The sequence below is a fragment of the Stegodyphus dumicola genome, chromosome 9 (genome assembly GCF_044657685.1).
Source record: "Stegodyphus dumicola isolate Sdum_Otavi_A_Nest chromosome 9, ASM4465768v1".
NCBI lineage: Eukaryota > Metazoa > Arthropoda > Arachnida > Araneae > Eresidae > Stegodyphus > Stegodyphus dumicola.
Genome location: NC_140776.1, coordinates 88,546,789 through 88,572,930, shown reverse-complemented (window position 1 = coordinate 88,572,930; position 26,142 = coordinate 88,546,789). Strand labels below are relative to the sequence as shown.

The window sequence follows — 26,142 nt, the reverse complement described above, 5'->3', positions numbered from 1 at the left end:
AGTTCACTCTGTCTTAGCACTCGGGATCCAAAGGTCCTTTCTCCTACTGTTTGACTCTGCATCTATTCGATGACGCATTCCCATATATATATGAGGGTCTTCACTTTAAAAAAAATATATACATATAATATAATAGACAACGTCGTGTGTTTAAATGGTACAACTTGAAATGCATGATAAGTACTTGTAGGAAATTATGCTAACATTTTGGGTTTACTGATAAACTTTGCAGTGGAAAAAGACATAGGAGAGCTCTCACGGTTAACATTCAGTGGCCAAATACTATAAACTGCCATGTTTTTTTTTTTTTTTTTTTTTTTTTTATTTATTTATTTCAAGCGCATGCAGTATACTTCCTGAAATTTTTACATGAATGTAATTGCTTTCAGATTACCAAAATCGGGATATTTAATTTACAATTTTTTAATTCTTTCGTTTAACTAGAAATGAAACGAGCCTCTTTTTCATGTTAGATAAAAGCATTTACTCATTCTTCAGGTGGTGCAGATTTTCCTTCAGCTTTCACCGACAAACGAAGGGTGGAAGTTGATTTTGTTTTGATTTCTATTTCTTTGTCAACCGCATTGACAAGATTGCATGGCCTTTTTCTTCCTAGCATTTCCAGAGCGCCGTCGGTGGAGGACGAATCAGCCCTAGTGTATCTGAAGCGGAGCTGAAAAGTCCTCAAGAGTCCATCAAATTAGAAGTAAGTCGATATTTCTTTCTTTTTTTTTTTTTTTTTTTTTTTTTTTTTTTTTTTTTTTCTTTTGTGTTTGCAGAAGGTTCCCCTTTTGATTTTCGTAGTGGTTGTCAGCCTGCATAGTAAAAAGAGAGATACTAACGTTGTAGTAGAGACGTAACGTTGCAGTAACGTAGAGATACTAACGTAGCGACAGTTCTCATGAAAAGTTAAAATTTGATTATGAATAATTCATCAAAATTTCAAAACCATCCATATAGTTACGTATTGAGAACACGTGAGCCTCGGCTAAGTTTCAACCCTGATCTTCTGGTCCAAGGTTGAGTTTTCTACCAACCGAGATTTACGGAGACGTTAACCGCCGCCGCATAATTTCTATTTAACAATTAAGGATTTTCACCGTGTTCTAATCAACATGACAATAGTTTGCTCGAGTGCGTCTGCCAAAGTAAAACTTAAGAAGAAAAATTGCGGGTCAGAATACCTTCAGAAATCTGACGTTCAAAATATTGCAGACAGACTTTTAACTCCAAAATAGCTCACTCTTTTATGATCGCAGCAACTACTTGGTAAATACCTCTCAATTACTAGGTTACCGAGTTACAAATAAGAAAATTAATAACCAGAATGTTTAAATGCATCATTCTAGCAATTTGAGAAGGCTGTATTAAATCAATTATTGGTAAGGCCACCCCCAGATGCTGATCTAAATCCACTGATATATATTGTTTTATATTAACGTTTTGTTTCAGAGCGAATAACCAAAATCTGGTTGCAGGTTTACCTTTTCGAGAAATAAATCTACTATACAATTTATTACAAAATGAGCTTGTTATGAAAATAAGTAAAGGATCTTGGCGTAAATAACTTGTCCTTTATGCTCATATAGTAGCATAATAATTCTAGTTTGAATTCTCAGATAACCTGGAAACTATAATTCATGAATATCATTTATAATCAGTGAACAGAAAATTTAAAATTTTTGGAGAGACTGAAATACGTTATATAATACTGTATATTTTTGTTTGCTTTTTTTCCTTAATTTTAGTACCGAAATGGGTTCATAAATAATTATAGTTTTTCATCACTGTGTTTGTTTATATTCTAAAATCCAGTATAAATCTTTGAAAATATCGGACTGAAGTAATTACTTTTTCTTCTAAAAACACAAGTTATTTAGCTATCAAAGCTTTACTATTCCTTTAAGAAACGTTTTCCATATCAATGAAAAAAATTATGTTTTAATAATGTGTTTTGTAAGAAATAATAAATTAGTTTTATCTTTCTGTAAATGTTAAGTTGTTTGTCAAAATGCTATCTCCACATACCAAGTTCTTATGCATGAGTTTTATTTTATAAGCAGTATCTTAAATGAAAGTATGAAACGTTTAAACCTCATTGCCATTCATCCTAATATTGTAAATTACAATATTAGGATGAATATTTTCTTGCAATAATATAATTTATATAAAATTATAAAGGTAAAAAAGGCATATTTGAACGAAAATAGAAAAGGAAATGAGATTGAAAAGTCTAAAGAACATACGAAACGAAGGAAAGAAACTGCATAGTAAAAATTTCCAAAAAAGAAAAGAAATGTTAAATTTTCAAGAAGTACCTAAGCATTGAATTATGATTTATTGCGCTAAGCGTTATCATACATAGTATCATACTATAGTACGTTATTTAAAATACAAAATGCAAGGTATTTTCATCCTCCCTCCATTTACAATCACAACGCATGTCGTCATCGCAACACAGCACCTACACTGGTTATCATAATTTAAGGAAAAATCACAAAAATAGCGATAACTCCCTCAAAAATATGCCAAACCGTGTAAATTTGAATATGTTGCCAAGTAAGAGTAGCTGAGTAAAACTCCAGTTTGCACATTAATGGCGCTGCACTCGGAATACGTATCTGCGAGGAGCATAAAAGTCCATGTTTGAGAGCAAGCCCACATATTTCCTTGTGATAGTGGCATCAGAAATCTGAGATAGCCAATTCGTAACAATGATCACCAGGCATCATTTGCCTGCAGAACTACGATGGAGAGCCATTGGGAGACTAGAGACAGGACAAAGTCAAACAGAAGTGGCCAGATGGCTAAATGTGAGTCCTTCTGTGGTTCATAGACTTTGGAGGCAATTTCAAATCACAGATTCGGCACCTAGGATGTTCAGCCAATGACGGCCAACTGCTACGATGAGTGCCGACGATCGATATTTGACATTATGTGCACTCAGGAATAGAACCGCTACTCCGACTCTTCTTAGGTCCTCTTTTGCTGCAGCCACCGGAAGGTTGATGTCAACGTCAACTGTGCGTAGAAGGCTTCACGAAGGTGGTCTGTATGCGAGGCGAACAACCATTTGCGTACCGCTCACGTCACACCATAGGAGGAACTGTTTGCAGTGGGCACGACAACATGTCCATTGGACGCCTGATCAATGGAAGGCTATTCTCTTTACGAATGAGTCCAGGTTTAGTCTAGAACGCGATAGTAGGCGTTATTTTATATGGAGAGAACCTGAAACCCGTTATCATCCGTGAAAGAGATGCATACGGAAGAGGCATTGTCTGTGTTTGGGGTAGCATTTCTTTGGGTGGACGCACAGACCTACATGTTTTTCCAAGGGGAACCGTGAATGCTCATGTTTATAGAGATGACATCCTTGATGCTTATGTGCACCCATATGCCGGGGCAATAGGTGATGCTTTCCTGTTACAAGGCGATAACTCAAGACCACACAGGGCTCTCATCGTATTTGATTACCTTCAACAGAAAACAATTATTGACATGGAGTGGCCAGCTGGATCCCCGGACTTGAGTCCTATCGAGCACGTTTGGGGTGCTTTAGGGAGACGTCTAGCTGCTCTCAACCGCCCCCCTTAGACCCTTGCCGCGCTTGCAGGTGCTTTGCAAGAGCAATGGCTCTCGCTTCCTATGGAACTGACAGACCGCATAATTGAAAGCATCACACATCGCTGAATGTGCTGTATTGTTTCTAGAGGCGATTATATTCCCTATTGAAGGTACTTTTCCTATAGCAAACTGACATCTTCGATTTGTTCATTTTATACATGTGCTAATTTCTATACTACCATAATTGTCTGGTAATTTCTTTTATGTTATTGATACCTTACTACGTGTTGTATATTGTGGGTAAGTTTCATAAAATTCTACATGTAACGTTTTCAGTAATCGTGATTTTTTTTAAATTTTTCCTTAATTTATGATAACCAGTGTATTTTCTTCACCTCATTTGAGACTGTAGTTCAAGTCAGCTTTCATTCTTTGCTTTTCACTTTGAAGTGAAACACGTTAGATGCAAATTAAGCAGGGGGAAATAAGGGACTCGACCATCTACTACAGCTGTCGTTACCATAGTTACGAGGTAAAACGGGCGGCAAAATTACTCTGAAGTGTCTATTCTAAAGTAACAGGTAATACATAAGTAATAAATCCGGCTAGCATTAACAATCACATGCAATGCTCTGAACGAACTTTCATAAAAATTCTCTTCTCACAAGAAATTGGTTGATACTGCAGTTTATTTATCTGCAATTAACAGTGAACGTTAATGCTAATTAACATCGAGTGTCGAAGAGATAGCTATTTAATACTTTTTACGGAATCACCAGTCATTCGTTGCACTCTTAATTTTTTTGTTATGCTCTAAACAAACAATTTTTCAAGAAATTGCGCGAAACTTTTCATATTCATAACGCGTTCTCACTATAATGCTCTCATAAAAGTGTTTCAGATTAGATCGTTTAAAACTAAAATCATCCGCTGAATTCAGTTCCTAGATATAGTGAACTATTCAACGAATTTTTGTTACCTTTCATGTTCTTGTAATTTGGATATGTAATGAAGTTGGTCACCTGTAAACGAGGATAAAATCAATATTCTCTATGAAATTCGGAAAAAATATAACCCCGTTGTATACTGCCAATGATTTAAAAGTCAGTTTTCTTGATATGTGCAAGTAGCTGTTAAAGTGTATACGCATTCTAAATGGGATTCATGTTTTTTCGGGAACAGCAAATTATTGAAATTTATTCGCAATCCATAAAAACTTTTGTCTGAGAGCTATAACAATTAAGAATAAGATTTTGTACATGCATATCATATTTTGATTAGAAACGTGTAATATATTGTATTAAACAAATTCAATCCCGTTTAACGCTTGATATTCGTTTTACAGAAACTTTGGATTTCGTTATCGCAATCCTTTGCCCTGTAAAACAATCCTAGCAGACGACAACATTGAGAAAATTGACGTAAAGCCGTTTATTAAGTTTTTTATACATTGTGTCTATCTTTAAGAAATTTTCATTTCTAATCATTTAAAAAAAATATTTATCAATCACTCATTCATTGCATTCAATTGTTTCATTTATATTTAATTACTTTTTAAGCAAAGCTTTCACAATTCAACTGAAGTGCATAATACTAACATCTTTGATATTTAATAAGCATTAACAAAATGTAATTATCTATCTGGTAAGAAAACATTGTTTGATTTATTCGCTTTGCAGTATGTTATATACAGTGTTTCACAAAAGTGATGGGACACTTGTGCTTTACAAAAGGAAACTGTAGTAAAATAAATTTTAAAAAAAGGTAAAAATTTTTTGTGGGTCTGTTTCATACTTGAATTTAGTAACAATTATTACATAACATAGATTTTCTCAAAATATTAAAATATTAATTTAATAAAAATACAATTGTTAGAACGGAGCAAAAAATGGCTCACATAAGTGATGGAACACTTACTTTTCCATCAAATATTTATCCAAAAATTTTACTTTTTAAAAGGTTTTAATATTTTGTTGGAATTCCTTTTACTTTTAAAATATGATTTAATCTTCTTGGAATGGATTCGACTAATTTTTTTATTTTATTTTATTTTATTTTATTTTTATTATTTTTTTTATTTATTTCTGGAGTGATTTTACCCCATTCTTCTTGAAGCACCGATTTTAATTGTTGTTTTGAAGAAATGGTCTGTTTGCGAATTCTTGATTCCAATTCTTGCCAAATATTCTCTATGGTATTTAAGTCTGGAGATTGTGGTGGTGCTTTTATTATTTCAGGACAGTTATACAGCAGCCAGAGTCTAACGTTCAAAGCAGTGTGCTTGAGGTCATTGTCCTGGTAGAATTTAAATTCCTTATGAAGGTTCAATTTTCGTGCTGAAGATTTTCAATTTTGATTTAAAATGTTAATATACTTGTACTGATCGATTATACTGTCAATAAAAACAAGATTACCAACTCCAGCGGACGACATACACCCCCATACCATAACTCCTCCTCCACCATGTTTTACTGTTGGCACCAAGTTCTGTTTGCGAAATTCTTCCCTGGGTTTTCTCCACACCAAGATTCTACCGTCAGAACCAAATATATTAAATTTACTCTCATCAGCAAATATAACTTCATTCCAGTAATCAGAATTCTTATTTATGTTGGATTTTGCGAAAGCCAGACTGTTTTCTATTCTTTTCACTTACGAAGAATTTTTTTCCGGTTGCTCTACCGGGATATCCAGCAGTTCGAATTATTCTTCCAATAGTTTCAGGATTAACAATTACTCCAAATAATGCTTGTAAATCAGGCAGCAACATTAGGAACACTCATTCTTGGATTTTTTGTTTAATATTTCGAACGATAATTCGCTTTATTCCATTAAATAGCTTTGATGGTCGGCCAGGTCTTTTTTTATCCTGAATCATACGATTCTTTTTATATCGTTTAATGATATTGAAAACTGTTAAAGACTGAAGTTAACTGCTTCAGCAGTTTCTCTAATAGATTTTCCACGTTCAATACCAAATTAATAACTAATTTTAGAATTTCAGGCAAAGTTTCTTTTCGTTTAGCATTCATGGCTGCACAGAGCTAAAAAACACAAAAATTCCAAAACAAACTGGAGAGAAATACTGAAGACGATTTTATAAATTATTGCTAATTGCTTTTGAGTAAATAATAAAAACCCAAAAAAAATATTTTTATTGTAGTACGTAGGTGTCCCATCACTTATGTGAGCCATTTTTTGCTTCGTTCTAAACAATTGTATTTTTATTAAATTAATATTTTAATATTTTGAGAAAATTTATGTTATGTAATAATTGTTACTAAATTCAAGTATGAAACACACCCACAAAACATTTTTACCTTTTTTTTTAATTTATTTTATTACAGTTTCCTTTTGTAAAGTACGAGTGTCCCATCACTTTTGTGAGACACTGTATGTGCCGTATTATATGCCTTCAAAATGCGTCACAGGTATAGCAGTGTTTCTCGACTAAAGTACAGCAACACTTAAGCGTTCTTTGTAATAACTCTTCTCACTCACTGCACCATTTTCGAGTTTAGTTAGAGTAATTGAATTGAAAATTAAATTTTTCTTTAGCCATTGTTAATTGTAAATACTGGAGATTCTTTGTTCTCAGTTACTTTCTCTTTTGTTTCCACAAGTAATGAGGTTTCTTTGCAGATCAGATCCCTTAGATACCGTTTGGAGAGGAGGAACGTGAAGATATCCAAAATTGCTGACGTGTGAGTATTAATGGTTGTTGCATTAGAATCGAATTGGTCGAAGTCTTATGTCCGGTAAACGTCTCTTCCTCTATTTGTCACACATTTTATTAGAATTTTCAGTTATTGGAAAAAAATTCCAAGGAATTGATTAGTTCACTAATCCTATGTCATTGAGAGACGATTAGAAATATGATTTAATCCAAAAATTTTCATTCAAATTAATCTCTTTTTCTCAGGATCACAAATATTATTTAGATTTAGTGACAGGCATATTGATTCTTTTAATTTCTAAAAAGTCATTATCAAAATATATAAACAAATCATACTTGACTTTATGAACATATGAATATTTACTTCTGAACAAATGTCTTCATTTTTTATAATCTGAATATAATATAATGTGGGTACTTTCCTTTTTTATGCGCACTGATATAATTTTTAAAATTGTTTTTCCTGAATAAAAATTTTCCATTGAATGGTTAATAATTTATCTTTCTTGATATACCTTAAATCTGATTCTGAAGAATACGAAATTCAAAATAAAATACTTACACATTGAATTAGAACCTGAAGTGAAGCTGTTTGCATATGTATACCCGCTCTTTTGCAGATGTAATGAAAAATTAAGAATATCGTGAGTCAAAAGTTTTTGGCAATTTAATTAGTAAAGCACTTTGAATTGAGATTTCTCAATTTAATTCGCTCGAAGCAAGATCATTCTGTTGTAATTAATTTGCTAATTTACTTTTAAAATTTAAAATTTAAACTGCCAGAAAATATTTTGTTCTTTCCATGAGATGAATACTTCACAATCAGTTATATAATAAAGCCTCGATTCAGAAATTCAATTCGTTCCTGAAGGCCATCAATCGAAAATTCGTAAATCGAAACTAATATTCCGCACAGAAATTAATATAAAATGGATTAACTCGTTCTTCAACCACACATGATTACACATTTAAACCTTACAACAGTACTTTGTTTAAAATTTCATAAAAAAAAAAAAAAAAGGAAATTAACAAAATATAAGACAAAAAAGTACAAACTATACTAAAAAGATAAAATAGAAGAAAATTTAATTTTACTGTTTTCGTACGAAGAGGCGGCAATGGCATACGTGAAAAGTAATGGAGAAGCGTTATGTTTTGGATGAGGGAGGAATTTCTTTGCATAAATCCATCAAAAAGTTGCTTTCCTGGGCATATTCTTTTTCATTTTCTTTGTCACTTTTCCGCAGTCAACTCTGCTTGAGATTTACTAGACCACTGTTTCACTAAAAATTTGTATCATTTGATTTCTTGTTGTTTACATTTTAAGATGATTAAGTTTTTAAGATGATAAGTGAGACATGGTAAGTTAGTTTTAAGATCATAACTGAGACGTGGCATTATCACTGAAAAGGTATATGCTACAGCTTTCTACTGCTTTATGAAGGTAACACAACTAAGCAAAAATATTACATCTAGCTATTTTTTGCAAAGATTGTTCAGGTCAAAGAAACTACGGTCATCTTTTCGCGAATCCTCTTTTCTCTGAGGGCACTTCCTTCACTTTTATTGCTGATTCTGAAGTTATCGCAGTTCTCGTTTGTTTCACTCACCTTGATGGTCTTCTTGGAACTCCTTCTCATATTCATTGTTAACTTAGCCTTGAGACAAAATTTCGTAAGTCACAAAAATGACCTAAATCCCGCAAAGTCTGTGCCTGCAATACAATCTGGCCATAGTTTTCCCCAAGCCGAATCCATAGCCCTCTAAGTCACTTGCTTTCAGGCCTTGTTAATGACAGTCAAGCAAAGAGAAATATTAAAATCGTTTTTCAGGAAGTCTGTGACTACTAATTCTGTAGCTTAGGTTACCTCAAGAACCCTTAGAAAATCATATATTGCTTTCGCAACTCGAGACACCGTTCGTCATTCGAAGCATTTTGTTCAGATAATTTGTTCATGGAGCAAATTTTTCGTGGTGTGAGAATTTCATGATCTGAGGTTCGGCTGTAATAATTTTGTAAAAGCTTAGATAAAAAATGAGGCATTAAAATGACGTGAATGTTACATTAATTTATGTAAGTTCAAATTCATTTCGACAGAATTATACCAGAAGTTGTACATAAAACTTGAATAACATTCGAAATTCACAATGCAATTAAAATTATTTCTCTTCTGTGTATGAAATGGATCTAGTAACAAAATAGCATTTTTTCTAAGGTATATATTGTATCTTATAAGAATGTGCGCTTACTATAAAGAAAATGGTAAGTAAAATACGAAAATTGTGTAACAGGTCAGTATTTGTGAAGACTGTGCTCGATTAATTATTTCGCAATCTTATTTATTTGAATGAATTACCAAAATTTCAGTTTCCGAAAATGACCAAATGTATTAGAAGTTATGTACTTTGATAGTAAAAAGGGGGGAACTGTTCTTGTTTAGTGTTATAAGACATTAAACGATTAAATCAGTACGTGTATTGTTAAGGTAAATTAGTCACCATTCAACTTTATATCGCCATCGTTTTAATTAATTTCTCAAATTAGCAGAATTTTAATATGTATGTTTCATTCATTCGAGTTCGTGAGTCACATTTTCTTCTTAATTAGAATTTCTTTAGAATAGTGTGACTGGACCTATCAAAATTAAAATAGTACTATAAGGTATTATTTCCCTCTTCCCAGCTTGCCTTCGTGGTATAACGGTAGCCCACTTGGCCCGTATTCGAGAGGTCCAGGGCTCGAGTCCCGGAGAGGACATTGCATATTTTTCACATTTCAGGATTAAAAAAAAACCTAATGTCTTTATAATACAGAACATTATTTTAGTTTTTTAACTATTCAGAAAGTTTGACTTGTATGCAGAAATGTAGATAGCATTTATAAATCCGAGTTATTTCGTAATCTTAAGTTCTGATACGATTTTTAGTATAAAATCATAGATCATCATCATTTAGAAATTGCATGCAAATTTATTACTTTCCTTCTTTGCGTTTCATTTCCTTACATAAGCAATGTGCGTGAAGTATTTTGGTCAATAAAATATGCCTAGCAGGTAGGAAACCTATCTTCTAATCAGGACAGTTTATGCAAATATTTTCATTCAAATTAATCTCTTTTTCTCAGGATCACAAATATTATTTAGATTTAGTGAAAGGCATATTGATTCTTTTTTTTTTTTATTGATTCTTTCCACCGAGAAAACTATATCCATTTTATAAATTTATCCTAATTTCTTGATCTTTAATGGAACTATCTAATATACTCTCGTAAATACGTGATTTTTTCATTATTCTGTCATTTCTGTATCTCTTTCATCATTAGGTTATTAGTTTCGAAATTTTCTGATCTTATTTATTAATTAGTAATCTGAATGCATTTGATAATATATCTCATATGTTGAAAATACGTATTTATGATTTTCGTAAAATTTCACGTCAGGATTTGGTATACTACTTATTCTTTTAACGAAGTAAAATAATCTTTTCAGCCATTAAGAACAGAAATAATACATAAATTGATTCGAAAACAAATTTTAAAAGAGAACAGACATAGATTACTGCCATTGCTAGCAGTTTTGAAACTTACCAGTTCATTACCAGGTGTTTCAGATAACGAATATCAAACCTTCGAGAGTTGAAATACAATATTTTCCCAATGGCAGATTGTGAACAATTAAGAATGTAACCCAGTCCATTAATCTATACAAGGCCGCATGTGGTGGTCTCTTTATTATGGAGGCACCTAATAGGTGGGCCACCATCGCCTTTCCTATGAAGGGACGGACAGTTACAACCATGCCTTCTCCGGGATTCGAACCCAGGCCCTTCGGCATCGCAGTCAGCTTCCCTGACCACTATGCCAACTGGGCGGCGTTGAAATACAATATTTGACGCAATAAATCTTTTTTATTCCGCTGACATATCTCTGCATTTGATTCAAACTTTCTAAAGAACTGATAGCCACCGCTGCAATGGAGGCGTAGTAATTTCAGTTTTCGATCAATTTTTGCGATGTAAGAAAGAGGACTATTGCAAAATGCATATTTTTTTCTTTTATAAATCTTTGATAAAATAGCCGTGGAACTGAAATATTATTTATTTGTACTTTGCTTAAAATTTTCTTCCTTAACGTATGCAAATGAATTGAATTTAAAAGAAATATAGGATATGCTTTCCTATGCAGCGGTACCTCTGTGTACATTTGTTTTAAAATACGTCGAAGTTCATATATGTCCTGTTTGGACATGAAAATTTTTGTTTTGTCTATGATATTTGTTCTGAATACGACTCAAGTTCGATGAGTCATGATTGCCACTCCACACTTTTTTTTTTCCTTTCAAGACAATGTTGCCACTGCCCATGAGCGTCAGTATGCTTGTTCAATAAAGGACGTGTGCTGCAACTATGAATTTTCAAGTCATTTTAGATGTTTTTGCGTACATTTTGTATAAATTTCTTAGGAGTTTTATGAAAGCTAACGAAAAGATTCAAGCAACGAAGAAAATTGTTATGATCGCCAATGAGGTGAAAAAAATGGAGAAAAACGTTGAAAATATGAACATATCACACGAATCTGGGACTTGGTTGCTACATAACGTATGGCGAGTACGACGGGGTCTAGGACTGTAGAAATTCGTTTAGTGTGCGTCCAAGGAAATGAAAGGGATAACTGACATGTCCCGAAGTACCATTGTATGTATATATTTCCTGTATATGTTCATATATTAAATGTTGATTGTTTAAAATTTCTCCACTTTTTATAAATTTGCTACAAAATGTTTCTTCGGTTCCCTTCCCTTCCCATGAAAGAACTTCGACATTTCAATAAACATTCGATGGGCCTACTCATTAAATTCATAGAATTTATCTTCTGAATAAATTTCTATTTCACATTGCATTACATAATTCTTGTACAATTTTCTTCCAGGTATCTGATATACAAAATAATCTCACACTAAATTAGTAGAACAAAAAAAGATAAAAACTAAATCAAAATTTCACACTAAGAAAGAAATTAAATGATGCTTATTCTTGAATAAACCTTCAGTCTTTCTATTCCTACAGGTACATCAGTTTTTTCGAGCAGTACCAAGAATATGACGCCTTCCTTGTTACACCGGAGCCTTCCAATCCTTGGATCTCAGACAGTGTGGACTTCTGGGAACTTGAGAAACAAACGTGAGCAACTTTTCTAATGCGTAACCGACGGCAAGCTGCTGTCTATAAAACATTTTGATAAACATATTTTGTCAATTTGAAGGATTGTCTCATGAAAAAGTTTCAGGAGACCTTTTCAGGTTGATCACTATAATTTTTTCAAAAAGATAAATGATTATCAGTAATCTATATAGAATACTATGAATTTGGAAACACAGGATGTTCGAAAAGGATGACTGTATCGCCAAATATTATTGATCCTAAGTTTTTTACTTACGATTACAGAGTTTTTCAAAATAAGGTTAAAACTGTTATGATAATAGTTCCAGCAGTGGAGGTAAGAAGGCTCTCGGAATAAAAGATATGCTTATATATTTCTCTTTGATCAAAAAGTAGTAGCATGAAAGTGCTGGTTATTGGCCAGAAGGCGCAGTGCGTAAGAGCCCGTAGGCGCAACATGCAGCGGGAGTTCACTGATAAAAGGGAAGGACCGAAATAACAGAGACTTTTTGATAGGATTATCTTTTATTTACTTTCCGGGTGTAATTAATTACCTTACATTTTAGGATTTTCAGCTTTTGTATTTTTCTTTATTCCAGCTATTTTACTGTCTGTAAATACTGTGTACATAATGGTTAATTCCTATATACCCTTAATGCTTCTTATGCACGAATGTAATGATTGTTTCCCCCGACCTTAATTTTAGGTGTCAATTTTTAAATATTATCGTACATTTTTTAACCGACACACACTGAATTTAATCTATTTTTTATATTTTCACTTCATAATTACATTTTCTATAATATTTACCGTACATTCCGGCGTATAACGTGCACTTTTAATTCAAGATAATAGGACCGAAATTTACGGGTACGTGTTATACGCCGGATACAAAAATGATAACTTAAAAATAAAACAAAAATTAGATTTATACATGCACCAAAATGCTGCTTATTTAAAAGAAATGGCATACTTATGAAATTAAACATTTTCATTATCGAATAAAGTATTTTACATATAAAATTAAGGAAGCGAACGTATCCTATTGCTAACAAAGATGCCATATTTACCATAAGAAAAGTAACCTAAAACTATAATGCTATAACACTGAAATGCTTAGCAAAATGCTATATGGAACTGTAAATTTGATACATTATCTGTAAATCTTGTAACTTGTCTAATTAGGAAAATAACATGCTTATTTCCTGGCAACCATTATGAAATGTAGTTTTTGTATTGTTTAAGAATTACGAACAGTGTTAGACGCATATTTTTGTACACTAATTTTCCACAATTAATGTGTAAAACATGAATATTAATATTGGCCAACATAATAATTGAAAAACCAGTTATGGATAACAACTACATATATACCTTATCCATGAAATAAACGTGAGTATCTGTACAACAACGATGCTGGAACCTTAACAAATCTTTACACTCTTCTAAAATCTGCGTAACCAAGAAAAGCGCAGTATTAAGAAAAGTTAGGAAAAGGAACTGTAAAAAGATACAACACTGAAAAAAATTTGTACAGGTATGATTCTGGCAAGTACGCTCTAAGCATTATTATTTTACTCTTAATGGTAGCAATTAGTCACAAACGACTAACCGTCACTAGACGTACGTTGCAGCGTAATATTGTGATTTATGCTCAGATCTGATGTTTTAGTGTAATTATGTGAAAATAATATATCCGTCTTTTTTAAGTTCATTGCAACTTTTGTATATTTTTGTAATTATATGACTAATGTGTAACTGCGTATTCAGTGTGGAAATGTTTAACATTGCTGTAAAGAATGTCTGTGAAATATCTCGTTGGATCGGCTTCTAGTTGGGCAGACTCTGTGTCCAGAAGTGCGGCGGAGCAGTACTTGTAAAATCAGCGACGAAGTTCTGGTACTTCATCCAACTTTTCCCTGTTCCCATTTCTGTTAGCCATTCCCAGCCGCAAAAGACGGAGTCTTTATTTGTACGCATAAGCTGTGCTTTCTATTCATTTTCAAGAGTTAATGAAAAGGTTAGTTAAAAAAAACCTTCGTAAGATTTTGTTATGACAGAGTTTCTTAAACTGTGGGTCGCGGGACCTGCAGCAAGGTTTCGCCAAAAATTTTAGCAGTTTTTATATTTCTTTAACTTATTATATTATAATAATTTTACAATTACCAAATATTTTTACACAATTTATTTGAAAATAGATAAAGATAAGACAATACAGACAAAAAAAAAAAAAAAAACACGTAAACGTTTGGACGCATTCTTTTTATATTATAAACGTTCATCTTACTTGCTTTACACGTGACGCTGTCATTTCGTCTGTTATTCATTTAAAATTTTCACTATGTTCTATGCCTTAAAATTAGAAATTAAAGTTAATTACCTAAAACTGCAATAGTATATTACAGTACAAGTAAAAAAATTGACAGTTTCACTCACGCGTGTGTCGGATTTGCGCAATGCTTATGGGGCCCCACAAAATTTTCGTAAATATCATGGGTTCGCGAAAAAAATCTCAGTGATAAAAAGGGGTCGCGACTGTAAGAAGCCTTGTGTTAATAATATTCCGGACAGAGCGATAATACGCTTGTCCTTCTAATAGGATATGAAGGACTTATAGTATACATATTTTAATGAGTTTATAATGCACAATTATGACCCTATCAGCTTGTAACTAACTTTATTATTTACATTTTTGTTTTAAGAACATCATATGAAAAGTTAAATATTGTATTTACTTATTTGTACTACCTATTATTCCAGTACTGATGTACTTACTTGTGTGCTGCTTATTATGCATCATGTATTATTCATCTTTTTAAGCCTGGCGCTGAAATTACTTATATAAAAATTTCTGCCATATTTTGACAAAATTTTGTAACTGTGTATACACATGTGGTATCAGTATTTAGGGAAATAAAACCTGAAGCGATTTTTATTTTAAAATCTTGTACATTAATTTAGTAAACTGGTCTGGTGCATGGCCTAAAAATATCTGTTCTCATTACTTATCGAACACTTGATTATTAGAATAAATTGCCATGAAGTAATTAGCTCGTTTAGTTTGTTTTGGGCCCACTCTTCGGGAAATGATGATAGATTTTTCAAAGCTGAAGGCAGGTAATCGGATTCTTCATGTCAAGAATTTTATTTTTGTTATGTTTGCTTAAAAAAACTCTATTGATGTTTCTACCTTAATATGTTTTAACTTAGTCTGAATTTTGAACTAGTATACTTATCGCATGCTCTTAAAGAATGCCAAAATTTATCTTCTTTTATTAATATTAGAATAGTAGATCCTAAGTTAAAATGTTACTTTTGGAACCCATATCGCGCTTTTTCTAAGAACTTTTTCTAATACTCCAAGAATCCAATGAATCTTGTAATAGATATGAAATTCGGGAATTAAAATTTTAATATGTTTTTAATTTTTTATACTAGAAAAATTGTTTAATATATTTTTTTTTTAACTTTCTTTTACCACAGACTTTTTGAGTCTTTCTTTTCAAGAAATAAAATATCCTTTCTTTTCCTTTAGGAAGGACATACCAGCGCGGCGGGTCCGGCGCTGGGCGTTCTCTCTAAAAGAGTTACTGCGGGATCCCGCTGGCAGGGAGCAGTTCTTCAAGTTCCTCGAAAAAGAATTCAGCGCCGAGAACCTCAAGTAAGCGAAGACGGTTTTATTTAGAAGCTATTCGATTGTCCATTTATACGGCAGATTCAGTATTCTCTAAGAATAATCTGAGTAACATGCATTTTTCGCTGAAAAGCCAGAGAATGAGACGCAGTCGGCTACACAAAATGGAAAAATTCCAAGTGCGCTTTTAGACATTCTTAGGAATTTGTTTTTTATTCAGCTTTCTCAGCATTTGCTATGTATGTCTATAATAATGCCTCTATGTAATTTGTTTCAACATACAACTCAGGTTACTGAACTTATAATTAGTTAGATCCGTATTACCTTCTTGAAACAGAAAAGTATAATTGCATAACATATAGTAATCTTAAAATAAGTGAGAATATGACAAGTCCCGTCTCTATTATTCCTGAAGTTTTTATTGATTAGTGCTACAGAGAGCATTTAACATGAAAGGTTGTGAGCTTATTTCAGTTATTTAAGATGCTTAAAAATAAACGCTAATCAAACATTATGGGCAGTAACATAAATACACGTATTTCCTATGAAAGTTAGTAAATATAGCTATTAAGGAAATTAAATGAAGCATCTTCTTTTAAGTAAAATGTTCTTATAACTGAAAAATTAGTAGAACCTACCAACTTTTTTCTGAGTAATAATAAAGCGAATAAAGAGTAAAAAAAAATATGTATGTATTAGGGAATTTAAAATTAGCTGTTTCGCGCTGATGAACATTGAAAAGAGATAAAATTCAAGCGACAGTACAAATGAATACTGTAATCAACATAAATAGTATGTAGCCATGTTTAATATAACTAAATTAATTTATCTGTTCCTTTTTAGTATGATACGTAACATATTTCAATTTAAAATGAAAAGTGAGTAAATTACAAAAATATAAATACATTCAAATGAATACTCAAAAACAGAGAAAGGAAGCGAACAAGAATGAAACAATAAAAGGAAAGGATGAAAATATTTGAACTTGCTGTTAAAGAAAATGCTATATCATTAACAAAAACGAATTTTATAAACAAGCGTGATGATTTATTCGTCGTGGAAGATTACGTTTTACTTATAAATTACGCAATATATATCACAAAAACATTATTAATATAAGTGATACTACAAAGGTAAAAAAAGTTCTGCATAGAAAAGGATAATAAGAATCAAATTTCTCTTTGGCTAACGTACTATTTGTAGCATTTAAATTGTTACTAAGACGAGGTTGGTATTTATTTATGACAGAACAAAGTAATTTAGTTTGAAAGACATAAGCTAACTCTAAACAATGAATCTTTCATTTATGAAAAACATTTTGCTTGAAATATTGTTTCTTTGTGAAAGTTTCACTTTGAATTTCAGTTTCTATTTCCGAAATATAAAACTTTTTAGCCTCCCCAAGTGCCCGCGAGATATGTGCATATACTAAATCTGTAAGTTTTACTGATGTTAAAAACGTCGTTAATGATGCAATTCCAATTTTGCTTGCACGTAAAACTATTCACTCTTTGCGGCCTTATCCCAGTCCACACTGCTTGAGGTCTTTAATTTATATTTTAAATTATAAAAGCACTTTTTGCATTAAACATAATGAGCTAAGACACAATAACACGTCGAATAAATACAAATTCAGAAGTCAAACAACAAAAATCAGCGTTATATTTACAAAATTTTCACAGGACTAGTTTCGATGGTTTTACCGAACCACCATCTTCAGCTGCAAAACCACAAATGAACAAGATAGGAAATAATGATTAGATAAGATAAGAAAGTCTGGACAAGAATAAGCAAGTGGCGTCATCTGTTGGCGAAACCAGAACTAAAACATAATTTCTTTAAAGGCCGAACGCAAATTTGGATTGGAATTAGGATCGTTAACTAGAACAGAAAGATTTTTATGAATGTTAAATCCTCTAGAAAATCTAGTTCTCCAATGGAAGATGTTTTTTGAGTAATTTTGGCAGCAGAAAAATTGAAAGTGTGATTTTCGGACCAACAATGTTGAGCAACAGAAGACTTCTGTGTTTCCTTTTTTCTAATATATGCCTCATGTTCCTTGACGCGAAATTTTAAGGCTCTCTTAGTTTGGCCACTGTAAATTAAACCACACTGGCAAGGAATGCTATAAATACCCCAGGACTTCATATCCGGAATGGGGTTCTTAAGTATGGAACTCGGAATTTTATTGATGGGAGAATAAACAACCCGAAAGTTAAATTTCTGCAAAATATGTGCAACTTTACAGCTAATTGATGGAAAGAAGGGAATGAAAACAGAATTTTTATAATCTCCTAAAACAAGAGTGTTCCTTTTAGTGTGTTGAGATGAGAATTTTTTAACTGCTTGATTAATAATGTTGGGTAAAAAGCCCCTGTCAATAGCTATCGCCTTTAAATAATTGAGTTCTTCATCAAGGGTTAGTTTGGAGGAGCAAACTTGAAGAGCACGGAAAACATAGGAATAAAATGAAGCTAACTTTTGTTTAGTCGGATGACATGATTTAAAGTGTAGTGGAAGGCAAACCAATGAAGGTTTACTGTTAACCGTAGTACTGAAGTTGGATGTGTTACGTGTGACCAGAATGTTGAGAAACGGAAGAGAATTGCAAGTCTCAAGTTCAAAAGTGAACTGAATGGCAGGAGCAATGGAATTCATTGTTGAAAGAACTTTATTTAAATTGAATAACCTAATATAATCATTATTTCCTATCTTGTTCATTTGCGGTTTTGCAGCTCAGGATGGTGGTTCGGTAAAACCATCGAAACTAGTCCTGTGAAAATTTTGTAAATATAACGCTGATTTTTGTTGTTTGACTTCTGAATTAGTATAATGAGCTACTCAGAATAATATCCTGCTACTTTTTTGATGCCAAGAAGATTAGTCATGTAATATTTGCTTTGAGTCAGATATTTTTATAAATATTTATATCATTGTTAACTTTAAAAGAAAACAAATCTGTTGCCATAAATTATTATGCATTATTAAGTTTAATAAAGGATGCTTTTAGTACCGTATATTATATAATTCGGGCAGAAAAGTTTGTTTGAGTCTCCTACCTACTCATTACATGGAATGTTCAATAAGTTTTAACTCTGAGTACATTTGTACAAAATAAATAGTTAAAATTACTTTCTCAATTTTTTACATAGTTTGTCAGGACTACTGTTCCTTCTAATTGGCTTGGGAAACATCAGTAGGAATCCTGAGTGGGAACAGGAAACTTACTCAAGCTATGTTCGTGTGTACGATGAACAGACAAACAAGTAAAGAAGGGTTAACTTTACCGTTTATTTTACACAGCGTACAGGTGCTCCCGCACTTCGAGATACAGAGACCAACAGTTTTGGGCTAAAACCTAAAAAATAAGAAATATTCACTGAATAACTAAATAAGAATTAAGCTTAAATGCTTCACAGAGATAATTAACGCGAAGATTGGCCTTTTGACGCTGCGTATATAGAGATCTACGTAGATGCGAATACTATGATACGCCTATTACATCAGCAGGAACTAAGTTCTGGCCTAAAGGTAGACACGAACTGACTGAAAAGCACTCGCGTAGCAGTTCAGCGGGAAGGCTCTCTTTCTTTCTCTTGCCTAGAAGCGACTTCTTAAATACCTAGCACACTTTGCAAACTCATTAGCATAAAAATGCTACTCGCGCTTATTCTGACCGGAAATGGAAAATAAGATAAGATGGCAAAGTTTAAAATAAAATAAACGTTAGTAAAACTTAAAATCCTTATAAATTTCCCTTGAGTTCAACGCACTTATCCGTTAAGTAAAGGAATACAGTAATACGTTAATATCGGATTTCAGCAGAAAAAAAAGTATTTTGTCAGTCTTCGAATCATTCCTTCAAATCATCATCGTCATTCTAACATAAACTCTACAAATGCTACGCTTAAGATTTTGAAACAAAAGGAAGTCATTTGGCCCACGTCTAGTGAATGTGAGAATTAGGAGATAAGCTGAATTCCGCATTGTTGAACAGCAAGCTGGAAAATCTCACCCTTGCACACTAGAGCACTGGCGTGCAAAAGCAACACACTTCTGTTGAGTGTTTTACCTTTATAGTTTGTCAACATAATAAACATCTCTTACTGGCTACTGTTATCTGTTATTACTACATGGCTTATAATTAAGAAGCGATAGTCCCTCTTCATTCTAGAACATATTGCCCAAGATCTTCTCTTCAGATTTCTAGGTTTTGGAATTGAAAGATTTGCGGATGTTCTACTCACTGCATTTCCACATCATGATTCTTTATTTTGTTTCTGGGACACAGTCATTTCTTTTTACTAGCTGTGAATAAAAAATTTTGGGCGTTTATCATGAAAAGCTAAAATTTTCGATCCGGCGTAAACATTTTGGGTTTCCAAATGCTTGTCCAAATGTCAACCAGTGTTCTTTCAAATGTTTCAGGCGTAAATATTTTGTATACTCATCTGGTGCAGACCTTCGGCAGCCCGAACTTTCCATGTAGGAATTTTCTCTTTGACCCAACACTGAGAAACTGTTACTTTTCTGTTTTTCATGACAAATCCCTCCACTTCGGTAGATATTTCTTCAAAGCTAACATCCATATCGCGGTTTAATCTGGTAGTCTGCCAGAAATGCTGTTCTTTTGTCTTAATATTGCAGCCCATCTTTTGAAGGTGGCATAAGGAGGTACTGTATCATCATAGAAAGCAACCATCAGTTTATAAAAAAGAGTTTTAATTGTTATACTTTTTTTTAAATCAAGGATTCAGTTACTCGAACTGTGTTTAATATTTTTAGTGTTGACATTACTGAGTGACAACATTCAAGAGTTTTTCAATAATCAATTCGCACTTACCCTATTATGCGTGCTTTTATTTTCCTATTTCCAAAATGATAATGCAAGCCTTTCATCATGTACCATCATTCCACAAATTGTCATCACATTTGGGCTTAGAACTAACTTTTTTTATTTTTAAAGTAAAAAACTTAGAAAAAACTGATTATACACCTCATTTTCTAGTAGAAAAGTTAATATATAGTATATAGTGGTATACTGGAAGCCAATAGAATAGTGTTTCTTGCCCTAGGTTTCCCTAGCATTTAATTACAAATCTCCAGAAGTTTCTAAAAAAATTTTATATGTGTGTGAATGTATAGCTAAATATATATATATTTTTTGTAGGAGCTCCGTGAGACATAAATATTAATTCAGTACTTTTTTAAACGTAAAATGGTTGAGAAATGCTTTGAAATGGAATTATTTTCAAAACTATTTGTTTTATATATTCGAGTATATCGGTAATAATATTTGTCATACAAAAAAATAAACAAAGAAAATTTGAGCTTTGTAACCACTTTCATAAAATTAGGTAAGCCAGCTCTACTAAGGAAATGTTACTCCTCCACAATTTCACAACATATTATCTAAATTAATTCTGACTTTCTTTTCAGATTCTGGGATGCTGTTCAAGAGCTGAAACAAGTGCATTCAAAGGACATTTCACTCAAAGTACAAGAAATATGGAAGTAAGTTTTCATTCTACGCAACTTAACAAAAAGTGTTTCCTGTATTAATGATGGCAGAATTCATTGATCTCAAATGTAGTGAAGATAACTGTTTCGCAAAAGTGATACCTTTTAAGAACAGATGTAACTATAGCCACACAGCACTTCGGTTTTTAGTATTCTGATGTAGAATTTTCTTGTGAAGAGAATGAAAATAGTAAGTAAGCCTAAGTTGCATTTCAAGTAATTTAATTTTTCCTTCCTTGCAAAAACGTGTAACTGACTTGACACAGTATAAAATAGGACATCGCTGACTGACTGAATAGATCAATTTCCACTTACCCGGAATGTATATAGAATAGAAAATATAACATAGGGCTCTAAAATCTCTTCTTTATATCTCATAGCAGTCAGGAAGCCTTTATCAAGCACATTCAGAGGCATGCGGCTGTGCAACATAATGCCTGCCCAAACCATTACATCTCTACCAACATAACGATCTTTTTCCCTTATGAAGAAGGGATGGTTTCGTGTTCCAGCTCTCTTCAGATTCAGGTGCAGCGAGAATCAGTGTAGCGAGAATCAGTGTCTAGGTTGAATCTTGACTGATCTGTAAAAAGCAGGGTGCTCCACTGAAATCTGGTCCAAGGCGTATGTTGTCTGCACCCTGCTAAACGTACTCTACTGCGTTCTGCGGTGAGCTCGAGACACAAACAGTAAGTCAAGTGGCATACAGCTCTATCTCATGAAGCCTTCGGGCAACTGTTAGACCTTAAAATTCGGGTTTCAGTGGCAGCATCAGTTCATTTCAGAGCTGTGAAGCTGTAGCAGTCTTGCGTAACCACGGTAAAAATTCCAAATAATCACTCTCATTCGTCATTGTGGATCTTGGTCGACCTTGTCCAGATCTGTTCGATATGGATCGAGTGTCCTGAAACTATTTCCACAAACTGCGGACGTCACTGAGCGTTACATTGAGCTCTATAACTACCTGTGCTTGTGATTGGCCTGCCTCCAGTATACCATCAGTTCTCCATCTCATTCCGCCATCCGTATGTTCATGGCTGATTTTACCTGATACCTTAAAAAATTTACTCAACTCTTGCCAGAAATACGGCCAATGTCATGAACGAGTACGAGGGCAGAAATTGCCAATAACCCCTTGGACGCTTATATCTCCTCCACAATCATAGATCCTCAGACACGCACATGTATGCTTACGTATTCAGCTTTGAATATTTGCATAATTAGTAACTTTGATTCAATACTTTTCGTTAAAACAGACGTAATTTGCAATTTCCCTTAATTCTGCACACGAGTCTAGTTCCAATTCTAAAAACTTCTTATGCGAATACTGACTTTTTACATCATTCGACAAAATTCACATCCACCTTTAGGATCTAAAATGAATAAAAATATTTTCTATGATTTATATATTTTTTTAAATAAAAAGACACGTAAGTCCAGTAAAAACAACAAAATATATGTTTACTGAGACTTATATTCCAAGATTATTGCTATACTTAAATACTTTTTCCGTAAAACATGTAAATCGTCTCTAAATTGTGTAATAGTTATAATTTAGAATATAGGCCAGAGGATATCAAACTTCTGTATGCCGCGGAAATCTGCGTTTCAATGTTATGACTATGACACTTCAGTCAACATTACAGTTGACAAATGGTTGCAAAACATTTTTAATGAGATACTTCTATCAGTCATGTATCCAATGTACTTGACTGTGTATATAAATCTGTGACTATCAGACTGTGTATATAAATTTGCGTGCATCAAATTTAAACGTGTATATTTTTTAAAAAAGATTTGTGTGCGAGATGTAATTACTGATTTACAAATACGCCGTGGCACTCTTTTATATCACCTGCATCTGAAAATTTTAAAACTGTTTGAAGAACTCAGTTTAGAAACCATAGGTTTAAGTTATTTTGTCGAGGCTATTTCGTCGAGATTATTTTGTTGTGAGCTATTTTGTCGGGGGTCCCTTACAAAATTAGTAAACGGAGCGTGGGGCCCTGAAAAATAACATGTACATTGGATACATGACTGTGTTAACTGAACCCTATTTCTTCGATTCTAAAACAGCTACTTTCAGAGAAAATTCTTTTTACAATTTTTAGAAATGAAAAAAAAATTGAAATTTGTAATCGTTTTAAATTAGAGCAAAATGTGAGTTGTCTGTAAATAATGTACTGCAAACCACTGTAGTTTAGAACATAGTTGTTAAGGAGAAAACATAATTTTCTGTTATTTGTAGGCTTAATCAAACGAAAAGTTAGTCAGTCAAAATTCTTTAAAACGAAAAAATTATAACGCATTTTTAAGGATTATGTTCTCATGTTTAGGGAATTGTATTTTAAGTATAAAACAATTTTTCTCAACACACGGTGAGATGATATTTCTGAATTATTTTCACTACCTTGATTAACGCGAATCTCCACGGGCTATCAAACATACTGGAAGAACCGTTATAATTATATATGAAATATATGTGTAATACAGCAAAAGATTCGAAAAATGTCTCATTTCTAGATTGAATGATTCTAGTATTACATTGAAGTGGTTACATATTCACAAACGAATAATAAATGCATGTAGAAAATAACGTAACTTAAAATCTGCAAATATATCAATGTATTAAATCTCATCAGACAAAGAGAAATCTCTGATAATCGATAATTATCGATGAGAGGGATTTATGAAAACCATAGCTTCCTGTTAATAAGTATTATAAGATTCTAGCTTAATTAAAGTTCCTTTAAGCTAGAGCTTACTTGAACTGTGAAGCAACTTTTCCCTAAGTTCTATTGTGTCAGTTAACATTCGCTCTAGGCTAATATCACCGGCCTAGATTGACAGGCAATTAATATGCACGGCCGTAAAATAGCAACCTTTAACTACTAGCGAAACAACTTGGCAGAAAAGCAGAGCACGCTCTGTTTTAAGTGACTCAGACCTCAGCTTAAATAGCAGCTTCCTACCCTAATTTGCGTAAAAACTGAAACTGAAACCTCATTCTGAAAGAAAGCATGGGTTGGAAAAATGATAGTTTAAAGGAAAAGCAGTTTCCAAAATAAAATTTACTGTTAAGAAAATAAAATAAATCCAGTTAGTTATAATTATATTGAGTTTCAGAGAATTTAGATTGTTCAGGATGACAATAAATGGGAAAAAAATCAGTTCAAAGAAGTATTATAAATTTTTAAAATTAACCTTAGATGAAGTCTGAAACAAAGAAACCTCTTATATGTGTTTCTCAAATCATAAAACCTCATATAAAATGTAGTGTAATAAAGTTTGAAAATAAAATACAGCGAAATATGGATAAATAAGGCTAAAAAAAGAACGGCATATTTTCGAATTCAGTTGGAAGAATTTTAAAGGAACGAAGTCGTCTGGTTTTTCATTATAAGTATTGTAAATAATAGAAGGTTTTTTATCTACGAAATATTTTCGAAATATCTTATCATATTTTACTTGTAAATGATGAAACTGGAAAAGCAGTAAAAGGTTCTGCTTAGATTTTATATTATCAAATATTTACGCTTGTGAAAGATTATTCCAATATTGCTACATGATCTCTTTTACGAGTTAGAAATACGAAATACGAGAGTTGAAATGTAAATTTTATGATTAATGGATTTAAATTTTCATATTCTTTACATATTAATTTGGACAATCCTTTATGTATTTACTTCGATTTAAATAATACTGTTCTTTTAGAGGTACATTTTTCGAACAATTATTTAATACTTACTTTTTTGGCGACAAAATTCCATATCAGGTATTCATTAATTGCATCACACGTATATATTTCTAATAAAAGTCACATGAGTTAATTAAAATTTTATGAGAACGAGAAATTACATAATGCATGAAACGAATGAAAGCGATAAATTATGCAATACATAAATTTATCATGGATAATGCATTTTAGTGCTATGTCGTATTTTGTGTAGAGCTGTTTCGTCGTCTATATGAATTCAATTCTAATTCTTCCAGTCTACATTCACATTTCATTTCAGAGAGATTTCTCTGAATAATCATTTTTATGATTAAAAATGCTTTAGACGAACTTGTATGAGAATAAAGTTTTCACTCTTTTGTCAAATATAATATAATTTATAAATTTTAATACATAAGTTTTACATATTAATATAATTACGATGGGAAAAGTGACTAATATTTTATTTTCCGTATCATATAATATGTAAAACTTTAATGATTTAACAGAATAATAAACACAAATCAGAATGCAAACTATTTTCAGAAACTTTTCTCATATATATATATTATCTTCAGCTCGCGATACTGTATCCGAAATTCTAAAGATAGGCTCTTTAAAAATATTTTGTGATATTGCTGTTGAATTGAATTTTAAGTGCAAAGAACATGGTATTTAATAAATAAAGGTAACACATAAAAGTAAAGGTAACACACAAAATCCGATTCAAAAGGAAGAAACGAATATTATTAAGAACTGCATCTATTGCTTTCAAATAGTTTAGTTTGTTAATATGCAGCAGACAGATTCCATTTAAAGATAAATATCTTACACTTTGTCGAATGGCAACAGATTCGAATGAAAAGTGAGACG

The 26,142-nt window shown here is 32.4% G+C and overlaps 1 protein-coding gene across 1 annotated transcript in view; it reads left to right on the top strand.

The window, feature by feature from the left end:
• LOC118193625 (regulator of G protein signaling 7-like) overlaps positions 1–26,142 on the top strand; it is a 280,378-nt gene that overhangs the window by 237,457 nt on the left and 16,779 nt on the right. Inside the window, exons 9-13 of the mRNA XM_085823737.1 lie at positions 617–706; positions 7,210–7,271; positions 12,308–12,421; positions 15,936–16,061; positions 21,474–21,548. Coding sequence (XP_085679863.1) covers positions 617–706; positions 7,210–7,271; positions 12,308–12,421; positions 15,936–16,061; positions 21,474–21,548 — 467 coding nt within the window. The remainder of the gene's footprint in view (positions 1–616; positions 707–7,209; positions 7,272–12,307; positions 12,422–15,935; positions 16,062–21,473; positions 21,549–26,142) is intronic.